This window comes from Python bivittatus, unplaced genomic scaffold (assembly GCF_059951505.1).
Source record: "Python bivittatus isolate LINGU-HERP-01145 unplaced genomic scaffold, Pbiv_v1 ctg000700_np1212, whole genome shotgun sequence".
NCBI lineage: Eukaryota > Metazoa > Chordata > Lepidosauria > Squamata > Pythonidae > Python > Python bivittatus.
The window spans coordinates 37,172,873-37,198,445 of record NW_028277098.1 but is presented as its reverse complement, the minus strand read 5'-3'; the positions used below and the strand labels follow the sequence as shown (position 1 = coordinate 37,198,445).

General features: G+C 41.1%; 1 protein-coding gene and 1 long non-coding RNA gene across 2 annotated transcripts; one reads left to right on the top strand and one right to left on the bottom strand.

Annotated features, from left to right (window-relative positions):
• Window positions 1-10,600: 10,600 nt before the first annotated feature.
• LOC112541576 (uncharacterized) lies at window positions 10,601-18,477 on the bottom strand. The gene is made up of 3 exons (XR_003085576.2): window positions 18,240-18,477; window positions 16,255-16,375; window positions 10,601-11,314 (listed from the first exon to the last, which is right to left on the bottom strand). It is a non-coding gene; the product is annotated as an uncharacterized LOC112541576 (long non-coding RNA).
• Window positions 18,478-18,604: 127 nt separating this feature from the next.
• On the top strand, window positions 18,605-22,409 carry GADD45A (growth arrest and DNA damage inducible alpha). Its single transcript, XM_025171646.2, has 4 exons — window positions 18,605-18,933; window positions 19,627-19,728; window positions 20,388-20,607; window positions 21,696-22,409. The coding sequence occupies exons 1-4, from the start codon at window positions 18,890-18,892 to the stop codon at window positions 21,807-21,809; spliced, it is 480 nt and encodes a 159-aa protein (XP_025027414.1). The 5' UTR covers window positions 18,605-18,889; the 3' UTR covers window positions 21,810-22,409.
• Window positions 22,410-25,573: the final 3,164 nt, after the last annotated feature.

The window sequence follows — 25,573 nt, the reverse complement described above, 5'->3', positions numbered from 1 at the left end:
GGAGGCCTCTAATTTCCTTGTCTGTTCGCCCCTTTGGCTGTTGTAATCAAACCCAGCACCACCTGCTTTCTATGTGACTGAGACACATCTGTGTTTACACGTCCACATTTGCCACCATTCTTTCTCATTCCGTCCTAAGTGTGAGGGTTTAATGTAGATTTGATTGAGTAATCAGCTTCCCTTTTTTTCTCACGATACTTTTCAGTCGGAGCACAAGGTGCAGAGCGCCTATCCCTAAAGGTACAACAAATGATTGTGATTTTTTAAAAGGTCCAAAGGTCAAAGTACTCCTGCAGAGTGTGAAGAAAATGATTCTTTGTCAGCCTGAATGCATGCATCCCAGCTAAGAAATACCCTGAGCTGTGAGAACACATCAGGCAGCCTCTGGATTGGTAGAAGAAGCTTCAGCTCCACTTCTGGTAGATTGGCACAGCAAACTGAGCATTGGATGCAAAGACCACAGCGTCTCCGTTACCACATCAGGAAAAGAGCACTTCAGCTTCCCCCCTCCTCACAGAATTATGGCCCTCATTATACAATTCTTCCACAGCCATGTGATGTCAAATGTGGGAGTAATTTGGAGTTGATTTCTTCATCAAGGCTGAAGCCTTAACGCTTGCAAAGAGACCTTGTTTTGGAAATACCACGCTGCTTTTTATTTTGTTTGGAAGAGGCCCTGTAAAGAAAGCAAAGTCTGTGATGCACAGAGCTTTCTTTGCACTTTTGCCAAGTGAGAAAAGACAGGAGTTACCCTGCAGCTGAAAATACTCCCAAGGGGGATAAAAAAACATTTTTCCAAGCAATAGAGGGTATTTTCTCATACTCTGGTGGCAGGGACAGCTCTCACCTGGATAGGGGAGGGAGGAAGGCATTTATCTGGTGGTTAGCTTGCAAGACGTTTGAGTGCAGTAAGTGAGTACAGATGGTTTAATTCTGATCATTTGCCTGATGGGTAAATGTGAAACAGCGCAAAAGAACTCCAGTTGCTGAGGTTAAGCAGAGCTCCAGCAAATTAAGCCTAATTCACTTGGTCTTCAAACAATGCCTCCACCTGTTTTTCCACTGCATTGCCATCTGTTGCTCCCTTTCTACCTGCCTGCACCAGCAGCTTTCCCCTGAGTAGGCTGTTCAGTTGTATCACATCAGATCTTCTTAAGATGTGCAACGGTAGCCTAGTCCCAGCTGACCATAGTTCAGTAACCCACCCAACTGTGGCAAGAGTGTTATCACCATGAACTACTGTGACGCACCCTACACGGGGCTGCTTTGGAAAACTACTCAGAAGTGCAGTTGGCACAAAAGGCAGCAGCTCCCTGTAATCCTTCAGAGTAGTGAATATTTGCATTCCTCCTTTCAGGGATGATTCAAGCACACAGTGGGAATTGCTTTAGAGATAAATGTGCCTGGGCTAAGTTTCCCTTATGCAGTTTTGCTATTGGATATTTTAAGGCCAAGATGGAGACTGATAAATCCTTCTTGGTGGCTTTGGGTATTAATGGTGAGGATCTCTTTTTACAGCCAACTTGGAAGCCACAAGATGTGCTTATTAATAAAAGTGCAGTAGCATTACTTACACAGTCGTACAAAACAGATTATTGTATGCTGAATGGGAAATGATCGGGTGGGGATATTGATGGGAAATTTACATTTGTCATGGCAAAGGGAACGTATTGGATTATATTGAGGTCTCTGCACCCTTCCAGGGAATAAGCAGACAGAGTGATAGCCCACAGTGTTTTGCCAAGAGCAAATCAAGTTAAGAAATAACATAACATTCCCAAAATAAGCATACTATGTGTTAACTGTAACAAAATTCACACCATAGCACTGAAGCTTATACATGAGAACTGCATTATAAAGGGTATTAACATTAACTTATAATAAATATTCTATTACAGGTAGTCCTCATTTAATGACCACAATTGGGAATGACAACTCAGTCATTAAGCAAAGCAGTCACTAAGTGAAACTGACTGTGGTTATGAACTTACTTCAGCTTTCCATTGCTTTACAGACCTGCAAAGGTTGTAAATGCACACATTGGTCGCAAAGTTAGTTTTCTATCACCGTTGTAACTGCGAATGGTTACTAAACGAGGCCTACCTGTATTTTATGGTAGGTGTTGTTGACCACTTTAGCTCAGGCGTTCCTAATTGTTTGGGGTTTGTGGGCACATTTGGAATGTTGAGAGCGTGATGTGAGTGCTCGTCAAAAATGGTGGCGGGGGAGGACTTTCCTTTTCCCAAAGGATGGTGAGATACAACCAGTTACAGAGCACCAATTTGGAATATTTGCAATTTGCCATCTGCTCTAGTCCTTTTCCCTGCCTAACGTTTCCTATGACCACCAAGCTAAGCTTTGTCCTTTTTCTGGGCAAGTGGGCCTACTCCTAAGAAAGTACTGGGTTCTTTTCTTTTTTTCCACCCCCCCCCCCCCAGGAAAACTTTTGGAGGCTACTTGGAGCACACTGGATTCTTGGGAAGACAGATGATCGCTTTTATCACTTTGCAGCATACTGACTTCATTTCTTTTAACGTAGGAGATGTCAGTGGATACACTGATATTCCTGGGCATCACATTGGGTGCCCAACAGGTAAAAAGATGTTCCTGTGGCCCTTTTTTAAAAAAAGGAACATAATATAAAGGTGTGTTACAGGGATAACCTTTCTCACATTTTCAACTGGTGATATAACTTAAACATTTGTACCAACCCAACAGTAGTTTATTTGCTGTTATTAATTCCCTGTTACTGAATGAGAGAATGTTGCTTATCTTTCTTCCCTCCAGGATCAGCTTTCAGTGGGGATAAACTATAATTGTGCTACCTGATCCTGGAGCTCCTTGGGAACAAGGCTGCCTCTGCTTCTGTCCCAGAATATGTACCACACCACTGGTGAATATTAGATTTATGCCTGCAGAAGATTATAACTGAGGATTATAAGCAAGCTATAGTCCTCCACCAGTTTAGTTCCTTTCCATGGTAGAGATGCATTGCCATGATACCCTAATCCCCACTAGGTAGCCAGTCTATGGAACTGTTATACCTAATCACCAAAGTATTGCAAAATATAATACAGGCTCTAACAGGAGACAAATGTTGAAATTGTCAAAATAGCAGCAGGGCTGTAGGCTAGACTGGGAAGCCAAACAAACCTATCAGACGAATCACTTCTATATTGTTGCCAAGGATAGCACATGACATGTCTATGCAATTACTAGCAATCAGAAGCCTTTATATATATATGTATATATATTTCTCTTTTCCTCAACCAAAATGTTACAGTGCTAATGCTTTTTTTGTTTGAAATAAAGGAGATGGGTCATTCATCAGTTATTATTTTAAAAACATCTACTCCCAAAATCCTGGTTAAGGGGTATAAATCCCTTGCACAAGAATCCACAGATCTCAGTTTCAGAACATGTGGTGAATGTTCTGCCACCAACCCTATACAAGGGGCTAATGTCACAAGACAGGTGAAAGCAGTAATTCCAGGAGTTTCAAAGTCTACTGATATCTGTAATATGGAAATCAGATGAAGTCTTTATTTCTAGTATTGGTAGTAATTATAACACATCACAAAACTGCTTCCATTACATCATCATACTTCCTGTTTAAAGAGTTTTAGATTAGAAAGAATTTTTGAAAAAAAACATCTGAGACTTTGCCATTATACAGCTTATAATGCCATTAGATAACTTTTCAAGTTCTGATCTATATTTTAAAAAATAGCCTTTGCGGTTGCAGGATATGAATGTATGTTAGTCATACACTATTCCCACTTTAGAAAGTGTAGAATGCAAGAGTTAGCTAGTAAGCAGTGTGTTAAATGTCCTTCCGTATAAAACATCATTCTGCTTTTGAAATGACAGGTGGAAGGTTTAGAATGGCTGAACAAACTCAGCCATTTGGGATGATCCCTTAGTCAAGTGGAAGACGGCTAGGTCTAAGGCAGAGAAGTAAGTGGTCATGTCAAGGTGCACAGAGCACTGCAAGGCAACCAAATCATTTGGTACACAAGACTAAAAGTTCACAAGTACCTCTCCCCATCCCTGGCAGGCAGAGTACATTAAAAGTAATCAATTAAATAGCTATCAATCCACTGCCCTTTTATAATAACAGCTCTGCTGTCTCAGGCAGCTATTTCACAGGGGGGAATGGTGGGGTTTGCCTGGAATTTAAATGCAATTGCCTCATCAAGAGTTTTTAAATGTTGAGTCTGATTCAGTGCACGTAAACACAAAGGCATCCACAATAAGCCACAATGATCCCGACATGATGAAATGTGCACTGGGGCATTACAACAGAAGTCTCACCTTTCATACCCACCTTGCAATGTTCAGATCTGTAAGGGGCAGAGTTTATATTGTGATGTCATGATGCATGTTTCAACACCTACCCCATCGCTGTGGACACCAAAATTTTGCTTTTAAAATGTGACTTCTGTTAGATTGACTCCACATTCCAAGACGAGCTTTATTCGGTTATAGTTTAACATGTGTGAATGCAGCTGTTCTGTTTTGTAATCATACTTTACAGGTTAATGTTATGTGTGAATCCAGCCATTGTGGCTATTTGAAAAACTGTAGTTAAAGTGAAGTGTAGCTTAGCCATAGACTAAAGAAAGTGAGAACTGCAACAAAATGTTGCAGTGTATCAACTAACAGGAGAGTTTCTATTCTGGGTTCCATTCATTCTCCCCAAGCAGGACACTTTCCTGCTCTTCCTCCAGCTGGTATTCTGGTTTTTGTTTTTCCCCAAACCCTCAGTCATATTTCTGCGACTAGAGAGTGTTGCTCAAGCATCCTTGGTCTGTTTCTTAGAAAAAACTGTCCCTCAATTAATGTCCGCTTTTGCCAAACCCAGCATTTCTGCGAGCAGGCTAAAAACCCATTGCATTTCTCTTATGACTCCATTTTTGTTGGCACACCTGGTTGTATAATGAAAGAAAGTGGTAATGAACTCCTACTTATAAAAGTTAAAAGCTTTTCAGTGCAAGTTTGACAAGTTTTCTTTACCAAGGCCCAGGAAATCTTGAAATCCTGAATATCACATTGCAGGAATCAGTTCAAACATAAGAATGACTGCACCACATACCCAAAACATGTTAATTTACACAACTTTGAAAACTCTTGTATGCTGCCCTGAGTTTCTTGGGAAAACAGCAGAATAAAAATGGCAGTGGCAGGCGGGGGCGAGGGAACCCACCTGGAATGTGGGTTAGTTTGATATATGTTGTGGATTATAGATAAGCCATAATCCAATATTGTCCCACATCCCGCTTTTACAAGGATGAGAAAGCAAGAGACTGACTGTGGGTTGAGGGAAATGTCATTGCAACTTTTCTCTCGTAAGGTGCAATCCTATCTGGGGCTCAGTGCCAGGGACATACACAGATGACGACAGCTTTCAGATCCTCCTGTTAACCAGACAGGGGTGGCGCCACGGCATTACATTTCTGAAACTGAAGCAATAACAAGCAACAGACGGTGAGCATATGGAATCCCTGGAATCCGATGAGACAAGCTCGGATCATAAATATCCGGGAAATATGCAGGAAACAACTTGTGTAGACAATGGGGTTGAATTTAACTCTGGATTCCTTTTTCTGAACCCCTCTTTGGCTGAATGGCATTTTATCCATGTATTTTTATGCCTTTGTTTCTCTGACTTCCTCCCTTCACTGCCAGTATACAGGCAGCTCTCTTCCCCATCACCTTAGAAAACCTGGAGCCCAGTTCAGGTCTTGCTGCTTATCTGTTTGCTGACATTTCGTGCAATCAGCTCTGATCAATATTAGCCATTCCTTCCATTCAGGACTGCCTGTCCCCTCTTTATTCTAGCTAAAGCAAGCCCTATATACCCTTTCATGTACTGAGGGGTTGGCAAATGGCAACCTTTTCGCCAATTCTTGAAGCACTGCGTATCAAATTCTTGCAACTGATCTGGCTTTAAGCCAAAGAGAGAGAGACTCCTTAGGACTGTGCCAATTCCACCCTACCCTGCAGCTTCCATAGTCATCAGTTCTCTAGCTTCTGCTTCTGGTCTCTGACCTACCAGCACAAACCACATGGCTTGACAGGCACCAGAGCCACCTCCCACCCCCGAAAAAAGTGTTTTCCATGAGAGGGCCTTCTTGGAGCAGGAAGTTGTTATGTAGGTATGTGTATCATGAGCATGTTGAGATCATGTGCACGAGCCTCCCGTTGACTAATCTAAAGCTGTCAGCCACTAATTATAGCAAATAGTAAAAACATTTTAAAAGCAAAAGCAGCTGTGTTAACCACAAGAAAATCCCAAATCCTTAGGAAGGCAATACCTATTAAGCCAGCTGAAAGTCTGCATAATAATGGGCTAGTTTCTGAGTTCCTAAGAATTCAAGTCATAGGCAAGATGACTACAAATCCAGTGGAGAAAAAAGAAAAAAGCTAGCACTCAAGGCATGTTTGTTCTATTTGATGTTTGTGTGTGTGTGTGTGTATACACGCACAGACACAGACACACACAGTTTCCCATGTTGTCATCTTGAAGTGGTGTGTAAAGACCCAATAAAAATGATTCAATAGCAACCAATAAATTGCAAATGGTTAATATTAACATACCACCAATGCATTAAAGAAATATAAGGGTGGAACTTTAATCCATAATACAGGTAGTTCTCATTTAGCAACCACAATTGTGACCGCAACTTGGTTGTTAAGCAATGTGGTCGCTAAGTGAAACCATGACTGTGCTTACAATCTTACTTCAGCTTTCCTTTACTTTACAGACCTGTGAAGGTCGTAAACGTGAGGATTGGCTGTAAAGTTATTTTTTTCATCACTGTTATAACTACAAATGGTCACTAAATGATGCAGTTGCTAAATGAAAACTATCTGTATTTGCACTAGGACAGGCCTGGGTGAAGAAGTAAGTTTTCAATGGGGACCAAAAGGACTGGAGAGCAGAGACTTCCTAGGTTTCAAAGCAAAGCATTCCAGAGACCTGCCAGCCCCACAGAGAAAGCTCATTTTGAGTGACTGCAAGATGACATTTTGTAGTCACAGCACATGCAGCAGGACAGCCTCTGATTATTTTAATGACTCTCCAGGTCTGTAATGTTATGTGTTATATCCTGGTCCCAAGTTGCTTTGGGCATTATATGCTTGACAAGGCTTGGTAGCTGACTATCAACCATGCATGGTCAGGTGTCCCATTCAGTCACCTGGCTGCCACATTCTGTACAAGCTGCACCTTTCATAACAAGCACAAGGGTGTCACCCTGATCAGGGGTGGTTTAATCCAGTTTGTGTGAATTGGTGTTTAATTATTCTGTTTCCTCTGAGGTAGACACTGAGGTCCAGCAGGGTGAGGCTGAGTAGATACCTCATAGTAGCAGCAGCAGCAGCAGACCCAAGCTCCTCATATTTGCATTCTCCCTGCTTTGTGCCCCTCTCTGGCCACCACCTTTACAACCATGGCCCCCAGTGGAGTGTGCACAGCTGTGGCTCAGAAACAAGGCTGATCCAGTTCTCTGCTAGGCAAGATCCAGGCTGGGAGTCCAGAGGGCTGGCCAATTCCAGAGGTGAATTAGGATGTGCAGAGGTAGGACATGAAGGGGAACACCATGACTGGCTAAGGAAGTGGGAGAACAGAGGAAATAGTCAGTTCTAAGCCATTTGGGCTTCCAAATGCAGTTTATTAAATTAGTGATAAGTGTGTTGGCATGTCTTGATTATTAACTACTTTGCTATTGCTCATTTTGAAGGGCTAGCATGATGAATTATCATCATTAGAACTTGGTTGTTGAAATGGTCATTGATGCAAGTAACTGAAGAATTTGGTTTCTTTTCCGAATACAAAATCAGTGAAGAGAAAACAAAGATAATAGCAAGCCATTTAATTTCTGAGGAAGAAAAAATTGTGAACATAAGGACTGGCTATGAGATAACAAAAAACCCAGTGAAATATTTCGGACTTTACTTGATGGATTGCAATAGGCGTATTTCAAAGCAACTGCAATAAGTTATGGAAAAAAAGAAAACAAGACCTTGAAAGGTGGAAAAGCTTAAAACTTTCCTGGCTAGGACTTCTAGTGACAATAAAAATGAATGTATTATCCAAGACAAACACCCATGACCCTGATAATCTTGATCCCTAGTGGCTTCAGTAGATGGAAACTGTATTATACTACCAGTTGATTTCCAGGTACAATTATAATTTTCATGGTTCAGGGCCTGGATCTCTGTGGGACCACTTTTCTCTCAATGACCTCTTCCTGCCCAAAAAGACTAAGTAGAGGAGGCTGTCCGTGCCCCTTGCTGCCAACTCCTGGGGGTGCAGAAACATGTCTTCCCTATTGCTATCCCAATGCTATGGACACCATTCCTCTAGACCAGCAGTTCTCAAACATCTTGGTCTTGGGAACCCTTTGCATTCTTAAAAATGATTGAGAACCCCAAAGAGCTATGCTTTATGTGGGTTATATCTTATCAGTATATACTGTATTAGAAATTAGAACTGAGAAAAGTTAAAATATTTACTTATTTGACTTCGCAGACCCTCTGAAAAGGTCTCGGGGAAGGTGGTGTATTTTGCCAATTCTGTCTTATTCCTCGATCTTATACAAATGATTTCATTGGTTATGTTGAATGGTTAATCTAATGCAGTGTTTCTCAACCCTGATGGCTTTAAGATGTGTGGACTTCAACTCCCAGAATTCCCCAGCCAGCATGGCTGGCTGGAGAATTCTGGGAGTTGAAGTCCACACATCTTGAAGCCGTCAGGGTTGAGAAACACTGGTATAATGTCTTTTGTTTTGTTTTTATCTCAATCTATGGAGGGGGAACTGTATGCTGCTCAGAGTCAGTTCTAACTGGAGCGGCTTATATGCCCTGTGCACAAGTAAGCAAACAAACTGCAGTGGAGCCAAAACCATGTTTTGTGGCTGTCAGGATGCAGAAGCTGAGTCCTCAAATGCTGTGCTTTGGAAACTTCCTGCAAATAGGAATGGAACCGGCCTTTGCACTGGGCCTGCAAACCCCCATTCAGAGACTATCCAGGAGATTATCATGGTTGGTCCTGTAGTATCAAAAGCAGGTGAAAATTCAGGAAGGTTCAACAGAATATCCCTGTCTCTGCTTTTCTCCTGCAGACCTGAATGCAAATCAAACAGGAATTCATCACACGCGATGCCTTGCCATTGTTTTCTGGGGTCATCGTGTACCTGTCTCTCAACTACCCATTTTTGCAACTTAAAAAAAAAAGTCTTTTTTTTTTTAAGATGATAATTGTATATTTAAACGAAGGAAACTATTTCACAGCATTTCTGTAAAAATAAAGTAGCAATACAGCACATTTATTTGACTGAACTGGCAGCCTGTATTTCTGTCCTTTATTTTGCTGAGACAGAAATAAGTTACCTCACCCTGCAGGAGAAAAATCTGCTGTTAATATTCTTTCTTTCTTGGCCGTTTACTGATAGAGAAAATGCTGACTCATATAGTGGAGTTTATGGAGAACTTTGTATCTCAATGAAATGTGTACCATAAGCTATCCACCTGGAATGTCAGTTGAGTAACCAGTCAAATATCCAGAGCTAAATCTGTATGTAGATAAGGGCTGTTCGTAAATGATTTTTTTGTTTGTTTAGTTTAGTTGTCGCATGTTCACACTTATTTCAGCTGATGAACATATAAGTGGTAAAAAAAACCCACGAAGGTCACAAACTTCTTCCTCGTAAGAAAGCTGCATATAAAATTGAGGGACTGGGTTCAGACATTCTACCAAGCCATGATTTACTTAATAAACCACAACTGGCTGAGTTTACACATTGTGCTAAAGTTAAGGTCGGCAACCTTTTGCTGGCCAAGGGCTGCATTTAACGTTTGGAGGAGGCAGACCCCAACTGAATGGGGCCACATCACAGATTTAGGTGAAAGTGGTTTTATGTGAGGAATTTGGGAGTGTGTGTGTGTGTGTGTGTATTTAAAACTCTGATATGATTATTTTAAAGCTTCCACTGTAGTTTTAATCTGTTCCCCATCTACACCTAGCAGAAACTGTGCAGATTAGTTTTTACCATTCAAACTCAGGGAGGACTATGAGGGCCCAGAAAATGAAAGGGCCCGATATGGCATTTGGGCTGTTCGTTGCCCATCCCTCCAGTAGGGCACAAATGCTGGTCTACAACCCACAATGTTTGGATCACACGACACTCCAAACCAAACAACAGTACAACAGAGTACAATGTGTGAATTTAACCAAAATATGCCCTCTCACACTTTTCAGATTAAACTCTTAGATATCTAAAAACTGAACTGAAATGTAATCTACTTTTCCCCCTCATTAAAGTAATGTGATAAGCAAAATCAGCAAGTGGCTAATAACGCTCTGTTCATTGCTCAAGCAGACATTTTTCAATGCACAAAAACGGACCTTGCTTCTCAAGACGGCCTTGGTGACATCAACAGCTCTAAGATTTCTCCCTTCCTGTTTCAACAGAAGTACAAAGTTTCTCATCATATCTTTTGCCTGAGCCTTTACATCAGTTTACGAGAATATACACTAGAAATTCAGGATGTGTCTGTGTAAAAAAAAAAAAAAAAGGGGTGGTGCTAATGATCATCTGAGCCATTCTCAAAAGTAAAGCTAATGAGTTTGGGCTGCAAAAACAATCTGGTCAATCATTAGATGATGCCAGAGAGGTTCAGAAGATTCTTTTTTCTCTATCTGGTAATCATCTGGAGTTTTGCAACCCAGTTCTGGTAGAGCTATCAAAGCATAAATTATAGGAATTTGGGATCAGTTGGCCAGGATGCCATACCCATACCCAAAGTTGGAGAAATTCAGCAAAGAGATCTGCCTCTTCATCATTTTATTTCTTTTTGTAACTTTTGCATTTATCCTTGCTTCAATAAAGGAAGCTTCGAAGTGAGTCAGGGTGAGCATCTCGCTGATTATACGTGAGGAGCAGAAGAGAGAGAAGCAAATGAAATCTTTCCTCTGTTATCTTCTTATGTTTTCTCATCATTTTCTGTCTTTTTTCTCACCACTAAAAGAAGAAAGATTGAATTGCTGCACAATATCTTCTGATGGGTAATGCTGAAATCCTTTTCTCTGGAAGCACCCCAAATACTTGAAACCCTTTGACATATGCAAAGAATCATACAGAAATCATTCAGATATAGGAAATCTGCTGGTAACTTTTTTTTGAGTTGCACTGTGTAGCAGCTGCAGATCTTTCTCCTAGAAATGAATCTGTTGCCTGTAACTCTCAGTAGAAGACGTTTTTACACCAGCAGGTTGTTTCCTTCTTGTAGATCCAGTGGTGTGCACCTAGACACAAAGCAGTAGACTATAGCAATTTGGAGATCAGCCGGTAAGCATCTTCACTGCTGCTGTCCTCAAAAAAGGGAGAACCCTCTATGCGCTATGTGGACTTCTCCTCCAGCTGATGAACCATATCAAACAACAAGCTTGGCAAGTTATACAAAGACATTGTAGTTCCTACAACAGGGTAAACTGCCATGGCACCAATCTTCTGCTCACAATTTAAAGGAACAGCGAATGGTACAATGTTAGGATCTTGGCATAATGCCACCATGACAGAATCTCTCGAGTGGGAGGGTTCCCACCAGTGGAAAAACACCTTTCCCCAAACCCTATGGAGCTCCAGCATTTCAAGTGGAAACCTGGATTTACAGTAATGTTTGAAGACTGCACCCAAGCTGAACATAAATCAGAGTTGTTGGAGACACAGTGCATGACAGGGGTATAGCACTAATTTAGGAGGAGCACAAAGTGTCCTAATCTTAACTGAAAATACAGTAATGGAAACAAATGAGTTTATTTTGTCTAATTTCTCTTCTGGAGGTGATATTGTTTGAAACTGGGGGTTGTAGTCCCTTCAGATAAATACAGTACTTGTGAGAGAAAAGATTCCAGCTACTCATGTATAAGTGGATCCACTTATAGATAGCATTATTTGAAGTATTGAAAATTATGGTTGTCAACTATTAGAAGCAAATTCCTTTTGGGGGATATTGCCCTCTGGAAAAGTATTTAACATCAACTTTTCTGGGAACATATCCACAAAAGGCAATGGTTAGAAAGAGCAGGGGTGGGCCATCTGAAACCCTAGGGCCACGTGCAACCCTTAGACCTCTTCTGTGTAGTCTGTGGTCCAAGTTGCTAAAAAATGGATGATGTTTGGGGCCATGTTGGAGCTGGGAAACAATAAAAATGTATAGTGTAAGCTTTAAAATAGGCTTTAACATAATTCAGAAACTAAAGCAAGCCCCATGATTCTCTCCCAAACCAGCCTCTGCTAGAAAATCTAAGACCTATTTTACATCACTCACCACTCAAAAAAAGGTTAGGTGCCGTTCCTGCCATCAAAATTTGCCCACTCTTGGTTTAGATGCTGGTTCAAGCAAATTAAAATTCTGGTCATTATAAGCATGCATTGAAAATATTGGACAAAATATATGTTGTTATCACTGGGATCTTAAATCTGAAAAGGTTATTTTAAATTGTTGATAATGTTCCTTAAGTGACATCTAGTACAAAAATACCCTAGGAAATCACTACCCGCTAATGCATGTATCCTCAAGTTTGTGATGGATTATGCAGAATTGTTACCCACTATCTCTAATTCTGAAAATTAAATGATAGTCAGAAGTATTCAAGTACTATATTTCCTAAATTTACAAACAGAGAGGGGCCATTAAAAGATGGAAGTAGCCTTACTTTGTGGTTGGTTGGTTGGTTGGTTGTTGGTTGGTTGGTTTACATGGTCTCTAGTCTGTCCTTAAACACCTACAGGTTAAAAAAATATAACCCCCCCCCAAAGTTTAAAAATCCCTGAAATGGTAACCCTAAAACCCAACAGATCTGTTATAAAACTGTTACAGTAGTAGTACACTAGTTCTGACAACAACAAAAGCTTAAATCTACTAACTATTCCTATCTTCCAACATCTTTTTCCCCTCTTCGTTTCAGAAAAAATCCCTAGTTTATACACAATTCCATCATAATTCTTAATTGATTCTTAGGAACATATACCCTATTCCTTTTTTAAAGTTAGTGCTTTTTGGTCACTATATTCTTTTTAGCCCACACCTTTAATGAGGTTTTAATATAATCACATTGGCCTCACTGCAACAGTTCTGAGCTTTAACATTAACAATTCTACAGTTCTCAAACTTGTTGTAAATTCGCACATGCCCTCTTTCCTTGCTTCTCTTTTACCAGGGTTCTTAGAAGAAGCAGAACATTTGGCTTCTGCCAATGCAATTATGAATCGGGAAAACACAATTGAGACGCCAGATGGGGTTCAGAAAGGGAAGAAATGGATTTAATTAGAAGACATTTCCACAAATGCTGAATAATGTGGATGATGCTCATATTTCACCAGTAGATAAATATATAGCAGCACAACTTTTAAAATAAATGAAATTGATACATCAGTTTCCTGCAGTAATTCAGACAAAACTGTCCACATTTACTTAGAAATAAGTTCCACTGAATAGGATTTAGAGTACTTCTGAGTAAACTTGCATAAGGTTTCAATCTCCATCTCTGTCTAGGAGAAAGCTCCACTGAATATAGTGAGTCATACTTTTGAATAAGCCTAAAAAGATGTGAATATGTAGTTTAGTTTACATATGGGAACATACATACTTAAATGATTGAATACATACAATTTTGGGGGAAAAAACAGACTGGTTCAAATGAGATACAGACTTTAAGATATTCAAGGGATTCTCAAGAAATGCAGTTTGTACATCTAAGAAAGAAATCAAAATACTCAAGAAGAAGTGAGTACAGGCAATGTTTTTTATCTGTTGAATGTTGATATGGAAGGAAAAGTAGAACTGGAGGGGAATATACTGGTTTGCTTTAAGTCCTAACACCTTACAGGAAGGGTCTTCAATCTTTTGGAATCAATGAACACATGTTGGATACTGAAAGGATGTTATGGGCCTGTTGCAAGCACAGGCCTACAGCCATATTTCTGCGTCTAATAATGCTCCCATGTAGGACCCAGCAATATTGTTGGAAATATATTTATGCTTCAGACTGATGCTTTGCTTAGCAGTAAACTATCTCCCATTAACTTTGTTTTGATTAATAAAGTTTGGTAAACAATGCTTGGTAGGCAACAACGAACCTATCAGCAGATTTGCTTTTGCGTACTTAGGAACTGAGAACTTGCATTCTTTCCCATCAGAAATCACCAGATGTGGAGAACCAATGATGCCCAAAATGTTGTACTCTTCAGCCTCCCTGTGACTTTATAAAGGGCAGTGGTATATATGCCATCGTAAAGGGACTCACATGAGCCATGTTCGAGATGTAAACCAGGTTGTGAGAAGTAACTAGCCGTGGATGCAGCAAGCAGCATCCACTAAAGTCTAGATGGCAGTCACAGCAGTGTAATCCAAGCCCCCCCCCTTTTGTATGTGCATGTCTACAAAGGGGCGGGACTTGGGTTGTATTGCCCCAACCACCATCTTGACCTTTTTTTTACTCCCCACCCAGAAATACCACTGGAGACAGCTCCAAGCCCCTTTTTGTATTAAGGTAGGGGTCCCCACTTGTATGAGGGAAACAATCACAGCAAAGGGGGCGCTATCTCTTGCTTTGCACAATTTTCTAATCCTCAATTGATTTAGAATTTGTTCCCCAAATTCTATGAGGAAAGTGCTAAAAACAAAACCATCCCACCTCCCAACCTATGTGTTAGCTCTCCACATGATAGCTGTACCTAATGGTATGGGGGCTGCTGCAAGCATGTAGTATCAGAGAGAGAGAGAGACCCCAAAAACACACTGCAGAATTCATTTTCTCTGCCCATGCTGAATTATTGTTTTTTTCTAACCAATACCACTTATAAAGAAACAGGAAGCCCAGCACCATATTCTTTATAGGCTATTCTCTGAGTAGGAGGCCTCTTCATTGTTGTTTTGGATTGTCAGTCAGATTCAAAGTTCTCTCTGTCATTGGTCTAAACCAGTGTTTCTCAACTTTAGCAACTTTAAGGTGTGTGGACTTCAACTCCCAGAATTCCCCAGCCAGCATGCTGGCTGGGGAATTCTGGGAGTTGAGTCCACACACCTTAAAGGTGCTAAAGTTGAGAAACATTGGTCTAAACCAATAGATTTGCAAGGATTGGTAGAGAATATGCCATTTTATTATGAAACCTAAAACCTGTAATTTTGTTTTTGCTAATAAAAACAGATTAAAAAGCTCAACTAATTTGCTATTACCTATTCTGCTATAAGCTATTCTGTAGACGCACATTCATACAGCAGATCTACACCAGCCTCTAGCCTGCATTTATTTGACATAAATAGACCATTTCCTTCCTTTCTCCAATCCAGAAGTGATAGGACGTCATAATTTTTTTCCTTTGTTCTACACTGTGACTCTACACAACAGTCATCTTTACCAACTAACTTCCATATAACTGAATAACACATTCAGTACACAGTTTATGCTAAACAAACAGCCTGATATTTCTACAGTACGCTGGCTTTCTGTTCTGCTTCAGAGAGTAGTTATTCTGCTTTTCATTCTGTATGTGATACTGAGATGCGTCAAAAATATCAACATTTGTTTGGCAGGATAAGGTACTTCAGCCTTATCAGAATTTTCTGCCTCCAGCCAGGTAATCATTAGACCCACTTGCCCTGTGTCTAGACCTTGACAGTGTTGTTATTTGTATGAATGTGTGTGACATTATTTGAATATTGTACACCAGTTTTCCCTGATCTGGGAAGATGTGATGTACTAAAGATGTGATGAAACTAGTCTCCAGAATCCCTAAGAAGCATGGCCTTCATGACTGGGAATTTTTGGAGTTGCATAAGACATTTACAGAGTCCCCGTTGAAGAAAATTGATGTATGCAATGACAAGGTGTGCATACTATCCCAAACCAAAAGCAGATAAACAAGGATGCTAATGGGGTTAGGGTTAGGCTTCTGGTTTGGTGTGATATGTGCACTTAGCCATTCTTCTTTGTAAGCCACGGCTCACACAATAAATCATGGTGATACAAACTATAACTTGGCTTCATGTACAAAAACAACCAATATCCAACAACTGAAAGTATGCATCGACTGGGTTCACATACCATGCTAGCATTACATTGGAGGTAATCTAAAAGCTCAATCCATGCCATGGATGACATATTTTTATACCTACAAGTCATTGCTTGATGTTGTTTTCATCAATGAGGAATGTGCATACATAAAACAAGAATCCAATTACCTGGGATGATCAGAAGGGGTGAGAAAGACCCACCCCTTCTCTTCAGAGCTCTTGCCCTTGGATTCAACTTGCCAGAGTTAAAGGTGACTTGCATCAGACTTCTTTATGTAAATAAAGATATCTGAAGTAAAAGAGGTAGTTGTTAACTGGAGGGGGGAATCAGAGGCACTAAACTTAGCCTCTTGAAAGAGAGTGAGAGAGAAATACAATGAGGAAGCAATTAAATGAAAATATATTGTTGAGTTTGAACATGCTAGACTAAAATGTGGTTACTTTGTGGTTAAGTGTATGGTAAAACCATAGGCCACTAGTTAGTAGGATCTGGCATGATTCGGTTAACCATGACTTGGCACATGATGTAAACCCAGCCATTGCATCTATAAAAGTGGCTGCACTTATTTTTTTATCATGGCGAGCGCTACACATCCTGTTCTGTTATGAACCCAGGCAGGCCTCAAGAGAATCCCTAATCTTCTTGCCCAGTAGGGCAAGGAGGAACAGATGATTCCCCCCCCCAAATTAAAACAATGTTTTTCTTCAACGGCTTTAAGATTCACAGCTAGCATATAGACAGACCGTGGAGCAAGTTGCTTGAGATATGAAGGAGTTGTCTTCAAAGGCTCCAGAAGGAATTCAGCCCAAGCCAACCATGCCTTCTCCAAGGTACAAGAATGCTGCAGCAGTTTTAAGACAGGGAGGAAACTTCATCCCGGCTGCTAAATTATTTGTTGCAAAATCAGCAGCATAAATGCTATACAAATTTAGGACCTCTTGAAAATGTCTAATCAGGTTGCCTAAGATGTATGACTCCTGGTTGTGTTCCAAACTCAGCCTCGAGATCAGCAAGTGGTCTGATTGGAATCAAAGCCCAATCTGGCAAGCTATTTTATTAGCGTGGCTGAGGATCCATCTGGCTCCAACTGCACTGCTTTTCTTTCTAATATCTGACAGTTGTAGTCTGCAATGGTGGAATAGTATTATGAACAAGCTGAGATCATTTGGCCTCTCTCCAGGATGTGAGTTATTTTCAGGGTTAGGTAATGCCAAAAAGGTAAACAAGCAGTGGCTGGCAAAACAGTTTAAGCCATTTCTTTACTAGCTGCCAGGGACCAGAAAATCATTTACTTGGTTGCTGCAAATTTTGCTTTTTTGCAACTCAAACTTGGTATACGACTGTATCCTCCATAGGAGTAGATATCTAATTACATTGCCTAGGGTACTGTGGTTGGCCTTTATTAAATTTATTAACTTTATTATACTCTTATTATTTGTAATGCTATTTTTGTTCTGACCTAAGATCATATTAAAGTTGTTTTTGTTTTGGTCATTGGCTCTAATAATCTTGGCGTGTGTGTTATCCAATCCATGGTGTCTTCAGGAGCTCAACAGCAAGTGTAAGAATAAACAAAATAAACTGCAACAACAGTTTAAAACAGTTAAAAACAGTTGGGTGTGTTTGGACATGCTAACTGAACAAGGGAGCTTGAATTCACTCAACAGCCTGGATTCACACAGCAGAATGAATCACAGGCGAACCGCAAGGGCTGGGTTGGCACGACACAGTAGACCAAAACATCGCTGACTCGTTTGTGGTTCAGGTGGTCTTCAGCCACCACGTAAAAACATCCAGGTAGAGTTGCGCTCACACCTGGTGTCTCCGCAGACACAGCCATAGAGCAGGGCTCGTCTGCCGTCGCCTTCTTTCAGGACTTTTTGACTTCCCGCTCCTCCATCCAGACATTATCCAGCTGCGGTCCTGCTTGCTTTCCAAGTCCAGACAAAATCAGCCAGCTGTTGTCAGCCGCTTAGTCTAGTGGGGCAGGGATCCCACCATGAGGGACGCAGTACAGCAGCATCAGCCCCTGAGGGAGTTAAACTTCACTGCTGACGAGCAGCTTCCCCTCTGACTTTTATAACTTGCTTACTAACAATTATTTATTGTAAACGATGATCCGCAGAGCATTTGGCTGCAAACAGAAGCTTACCGTCAATCCCTCCCCCTCAAAGCAAAGCGGGGGGGGGAATGCGCACCAGCAAGAAAAACAGCTGAAGCAGACAGGCGGGAAGCAGGGGAACCGTCCGCCGTCCGCTCTCCCACAGCAAACGCCGCCCCTCCACACACGAAACCTTCTTCCAATCAGCATTGGCAAAGGCAGAGAAAGTTACTGACGGCCCGCTGCCTTTCTACTGAAAATCGCGGGCGGGGGTCAAGTTGAGCGCGCCACCGCCTTATTTGCATGGTCCAATAGAGCGGCTGTATGCAAACGAGCCGTCAGACGGTTGGCTAGGGGTTGGCAGGATAACTCCAGCCCGAGGGATCCTTTGTCCCTCATTCCAGCTGGGCTGTGGAGAGCGGCGGGTTGTTACCGGCGGTGCGGGACTCGATCGAGAGGCGCAAGGCTGCAGGCGGCGTGGGGCGAAGGGGACTCGGAGCAAAGTGCAAGCAGAGCAGGAGCGGCAACCGAGCCTCAGGATTGGCTTGCTCGAGACACAGAGACCGCCGGTTTGCGTGAAAGCAGCCGGAGGAGCGCACCCCTCCAGGACGTCTAGAAAGAGGGAGAAGGAGGAACAGGGCAAGACGCCCGATCCCCGCTGCCTCTTCCCGTCCCTCTCTGCGGGGACCTGCAGCTGCAACATGACCCTGGAAGATCTGGCTGGGGAGCATCAGGTTTTTGGAAGGTACGGGATGAGCCTGTGCCACTTGGCCGTCCTCCGCCCGGGCTCCGAGGGGCGGCTGGTCGCCTGCAGATGTTCAGCTGCACGGTCGAAATCGGGCGGAGCACCGCGGAAGTTGCAGCAGGGATCGCCCGGCTCGCGTTGCTCAGCCGGCCGGCGACCGTCGCTGCCACCTCACAGCTGGGCGGGGGAGGGGACGGGGAGGCCAGCCGCGGTGCAAAGATGCCTGAAGGCGATCTGGGAAGAGGCGGCGCGGAGAAGGGAGATCTGCGCCTGTGTGGGAGTAGAAACTAGGGGAGGCAGCGTGTGTGTGTGAGTGTGCGTGCGTGCGTGAGTGAGTGAGTGAGGAGAAGGCGGCATGGCCTTTCCCTGACAGGACACAGGAATAAGGAGAACAAGCCTAGACCAGTGGTCGCTCCAATGTGTAGAAACGATTCCCCCCTCCCCCGGGATGCCCTCCCCCTCGCTGCTTCCTTAGGAGCTGATCGGGTCCAGTTGAGAGGAGTTTTCAGCTCAGCTGCCGGGTCCTTGGCTTTGCAGCATGGAGTGGGGGGTGAGGGCCTGGGGGCTGGAAACCTAGCCAAGAGAAACGGCCCCTAAAATGTGTAATGATGATCTTTGATTATAATTAGCATTGTTACATTTTGGCTCTAGTCTGGGTTTTGAAACCTCTTTTTCCCCCCATTTGGCTGCCAGCATGGAGAAGGTGGGGGATGCCCTGGAAGAAGTCCTGAGCAAAGCCCTGACTCAGAGAAGCATCACCATTGGGGTGTATGAAGCTGCCAAACTACTCAATGTGTAAGTGGAGATTGATGTGCTGGTGCCTTACTGTCTTGACTAGTAGCCACAACAACCGGGTCTTCTCATGGTCTTCACTGTGTTACTGCACTTCAGTGTTTATGGGTTGATCTACCTGAGGAAACATCAGGGTGGGAATGATCTGTTGGGAGTCCAAGTCCTGAACATGCATTATGCAGGCATAAAAAAAAATTCCCTGAGTTTCTTGCCAATACAGGTGTGCCCAGGTCTGTGTGTACTATAAGTACCGCATTTGTAGTTATTTTATTTCTCTCCCCCATTTACCCACAATGCAAGAGTTCTAAGCACCAAGTGACAGTTGATCTAATGGGAACTGCTAATCAGCAGTTTTGCTAATGTGCCCTTTGCTTTGATGCTAAAATGTCATCAGACTGCATTTTTTAAAAAAATCTTTTTTCCACTCTAAACTGGAACTATGGATGCTGAGCATTTAAAATTCAGTTCCTGTCATCTGAAGTTCAAGCCCATATAAGACAATGTCCGTGCTTTAAGTTATACCCAGACAGAATTATTTCCCATGTTTGTAATATGCTCCATGACTTCAGTTCCTGTTTTGTCTTAGTTCCTCATTATAAAATACACCTATCATTGTTTGTCAGGCTGTGAATAATGCAATCTGTATTGTTTTATCCCTGCAGGGATCCAGATAATGTGGTGCTTTGTCTACTGGCAGCAGATGAGGAAGACAACCAGGATGTTGCTTTACAAATTCACTTCACCCTGATTCAAGCTTTTTGTTGTGAAAATGACATTAACATACTTCGAGTGAGCAACCCAAGCCGCCTTGCAGAGCTTCTGCTTTTAGGGGCAAGTGGAGGAGGTGAACAGCCTGCAGACCTGCACTGTGTGCTTGTAACAGTAAGTCCTGATTTTTCTTAACAAATGAGGGCATAAGTCCTACTGGGACAGGATAACCTCCTCTGTTGCTTCTTCCTGGCCTACTTGGCTGTAAGTGTAGCCTAAGTGAGCCTGAACTTCTAGCATTCTTACCTTCCTGCATCTGGTCCTAAGTGAGAATTTTCATGGCGTTTGCTTTAATTAACCTTTTCCTCTGCACGAATTGTATCACAGCCCTTTCTTTGCTTATAGAGCATATGAAAGCAAAGATCTGTACAAACATGTTTCATCCTGTTGAAAACAGGAGAGTACAACCCCATGAGTCACCTTCCTACAGTAACTCCCTGCCTATATTTGTCTTTCCCTATTACTAATTAGCTCAGAGGTCATTATTAGATAATTTACTTTGGTGTGATTAAAAAACTGGTCACTGTTATTTAGTGCTAATTTGTGGTCTGAATGTGAGTTGGGAACTGCTGAATTATTAATAACTTCAGAAGACATATTTCAAGAAGTAGGTTTACAATATTTAATTTTTTTTTTTACATTCAAGTTACTACAATAAAGGAATTCAGCCAGTATTTCTGAATAGGTCAATCCATTATTTGACCAGAACTGCAAACATTAATTATACATTTTGTCTAAAAAAAAAAATTCCTTGGCTGTTCATGCAAAAACACATTTTCTGTATTGTGAACTATATGCATAATGCTAAACATATGAATAAAATGTTATTGATTTCTTATTTTTTTATCCAAATCTTATTACAGGCAGTTGTTTTTTAAAAAGCAAATACTTTTTTTTAAGTTAGAGAGCTTTTTTGCCCCTTTTACTAGTTATAGAGGGGGGAAAAGCTATGTTAGGATGAACTCCTGGATATTTTAAACAAAACAGGTTTAAATTTTCCCAGAAATGAATAATGCAACCCTTTTTGCTTTATTGCAATACAAGAATTGAAAACATTAAACTGAACTTTCCCCCAGTAATAAGTGTTGCATTGCAGTCTTACCTAGAGCATTTTGTGACTTTTATATGTAGGTACTTTTATTGTCAGCAGCATTTTACTTTGTGCTGACAATGAACGTTTTCTGTCTCTTCTCCTCTTACAGAATCCACATGCTTCGCAATGGAAGGATCCAGCCCTAAGTCAGCTGATCTGCTTTTGCCGTGAAAGCCGCTACATGGATCAGTGGGTCCCAGTTATTAACCTGCCTGAACGGTGACAGCATACGAATAAGGCTGAACTGAATAGAAAAAAAATTGCACTGAAGTTTCAAGATACTTTAGTTATTTGCTCAGGAAGTAATTTCCCAGCCTGACACAAGGATTACAGTAATTGAGGTCAAGTCGGTAGGCTGAGGCTGAACTGCACATTGTGTGAAACTGAAGGATGTTTGACAGCACGGTTGGCAAATGATGGACTTGAAGCAGAAGCCATGTTGAGGGAGCAATAGGAAGTCCCTGGAGGAAGTCAAGAGCTCTGCAAGACAGTTGTGAAATCAAGTGTGGCAGAGTTCCTTTCAGAACCCACCAAGTGGGCTTGGTTGGAGTTGCAAGAAAGGAAGCTCCTAGTTTCCGTTTTAAATACCTTTCACTTTTGAGACCAAAAAGGGTTTGTTACTCTAGTAACTATTCTATTTTGTTTCAACATGCCAATTTCTTCAGTTTTTATTCTAAAAATATTAAATTATTTCATGAGAGCAGTGAAAGATTTATTTATACTAGGGATTTTGTGCACCACTTGTATTAAAATGGTTGAACTGCTGCCTTTTAATTGTTTGAAATTGGACTGTGTTCACTGAAATAAAACATTTAAAAACCACCGGAAAATGGTTGTTTTCACTTTTTACAATAGAGGCAACACAAGGAGTTATCACTAACTGCATGCCTGTGCTACTCTTCTCACCCACATGCCTGCCAGGAAATCACAGATGCACTCTCCTAAGGAATGATGGGTTCTCCTAAATGACATTTTTGTCCTGAGTATCTGGGACAAAAAGGTGAATCTACCAGTAGATAAAAGAAGTATTGCAGCAAATGCACGTGTCAAAGATAGTAAGGTCCTAGAAGAGCAGCTGGAGAATAGCAATCGAAACAAAATGCCCTGTGTTCTGTGAATGCCTCCTGCTTTGTCTCATTACAATGTATTGAGAGTGAAGTGCCTTAAGAGTGAAGGTACTTGAAATGCCTCCAGATTCAATTTCTATATTTTTAAAAAGATCCTTAGGTGTATTTAAAAAATTGGGCTTATGCGATTGAAAAAATAGACCTAAATTTCATTAAAGCAATGGGACTATTTGCAGCATTAAATCTCATTGTGGGTTAGGCCAATTTTAAATAAAATCCCTAACTACATATTATCTCTATTTTCATATTAATGGACTGTCAAAAAAGGCCCAAGCATGTTGTCTCAGGCTTTATATGCAAGAAACATGCCCTAATGGAGGCCCATCCTGAATGCATAACCCAGAAAAATGAAAAAGCAGAAGTCTACAGAAATCTGAAAGTAAATGGACATACTGTGATGTAAGAGGTCTGAAGGTGAAGACTCCTGGATTAGCACTGTGATTCACACAACTGTCCAGGCTTTTGGATAAAAGATAAAAACATGTTATAAATGTGAGCAGTTTGAAAGTTAAGCTTTCAAACAACTTCATGGCTAGGATCGTTAAAAAAAACTTTTAAGGGCACTACATTTGGCATGCTTGTTCTATTAAATATCAGATAAGAGACAGCTAATGATAGGCAGAAAGTGCTCCTGATAGCAATTCATAGTGAATAGTATCCCACAATCTGTTATTTCTATGGACTACCTAAACTCTGCCAAATGACTAAGCAGCTAATGGTAATACTGTATATGCCTCCCATAAGAAAAGGCACTCGTAGCCCCTCTTTGTGGAATTCTTCATAATGAAATGTGCTACAGAAACCCTTTTAATACATACAAAATAATGAGGCCATGCCCTGGTTTTAGGATGCCCATCACCCTCTTAGCCTGGGTCAGTAAGTTTCCAGCAGCCTTTTCGATTCTGGTATTTTGAAAACATGTTGGACCTCAATTTCTAGGAACAGCTGTGCTAGACCAGGAACTTCAAAAGTTTGATTCCCAGGTAAGGAAAGATTGGTGCATCCAGAAGCAGCTGAATTGTTTCGTTCTATTCTCAAGCTATAAGAATAGGTCTCACTCATAAATTGCTTAATTGCTTGTCTAGCACAGATCCCAGTGCTACGCCATACAAAAAAGCTAAGCTGCATAAATGTCTGAAGTGGGTGAAAGGAAGATAATTATGAACTAGATTGGGACGCGGGCCATCATTTGTAGCTTAATTATTCAGTGAATATAAAGCATTTGTGATGAGTCCAAAAATAAGCCATATTAAGGGAAAAATAGAAAATGGGAATTAAAAACATATCAAACCTCAGTGATAAGTCTGCTATCAGCTAGTCAGCTTTCATAGAAAGCAAGAAGTTAAAAACACCAAATATGGAGCAAATAACATAAAGTGTTAATAAAGAATGAAAGCATACTATTATTTGAAATATGACACTGTCCCTAGAAACCTTAAATACCTGCTTTGCCTGCAATTTTAAGGGTCAGCCATACAAAATAATATATACAATTAAGGCTGACTTGGCTTTAAAAATATTTTCCACTTTCCTCTTAAAACACTTAGAAGGCAGTTATTAAAACATGTAAAGTTTTTAAAAGTTTTTTTTTTAAAAAAAGATGGGAGTAAGCAAGAGCACTATTGACTAAAGACTGTTGCTATGGAACCTTGAACATGACTGAATGAAATGAATGGAGACTGTTCAGTAGCAAAACCAGATGGCTGGAACCAGATGGGCCAGTATCCTGCACAAAATTAAAGATCTATGATTAACTGCAGTTTCATCAGCAATTAAAGTGTGTATACAGCAACAGAACTTGAAAGTAGGTTGCTAAGTCATCACTTGAAACTGCTGGAATGAAAATCTGAAAAATATATCAGTTCAAGCCATCTTCTACTGCCTGCATTACAGCTCTGTACAAATTAAGATATTTAGGAGGAAGAAAAGCTTGCCTTTATTCACAGGTGTCTATGTGTTTCATGCAGTATTTACCCAGAACATTTCAAAGCTGAACTTGCTTGGTCAATCTTCCCATGACCATCATTCCCAACTACCATAATCACTTTATGGACCTTTCCTGATGTAGGAATATTTAACAGGAAACTCCGTTCCAGTGCTGCAACAGGATAGTGGGGGAAATGTTAACTCTCTTACTCAACAGCTTATGTCAGCACACCCACACAGAAATATCACAGTGCAGAAAGATGACCATTGCTGAACACAAACAAGCTTCCAAAATGTACCAGTTAAGGCAATGGAAACTTTTATTAGTGAATATTTGGTATTTCATTCTAAACTTATTTGGTATTTCATTCTAAAATTATATAAATCCTGTTTTTCTTACGGCTTCAACATTACTCCACAGAGTGCAATAACCTCAGATAAACACATTTAGCTGGATGGAAAACAACTGCCTTGTATTATTATCATGCTTCAAAATACATATTAAAGGAGCTGCCAACAAGAGCAAGCAACAGTATTGGGCATCTTAAATGAAAAGTGAGACTGATGCTTGTTCATTAATCTTCAAGCAGCACCTAGTCAAAGCTGTTTTTATCCAACATATCCTTGTTGGATATGCCACCTATCCAAGGATCTCATACTTCCACAGAGCTGGTGAACATCCAACATGCAGTTTATCACAGCCACAGATCAGCAGCAAAACCAATTACTAATAGAAAAGCAGTCATTCTGAATGGTGGTGGGTTATATGGGCCTTACCCTATCCTTTGCTTTTTTTATTAAAAAAAAAAAAAGCATAGCAAACATCAGTTTACCAAGTACATCACCTAGCAGAGAGGGGCAGGGAGTGGAAATTTGCTATACCAGTCCTCTGTGATATTATGAGGATTAATTCTATCACCCATACTACTGAATA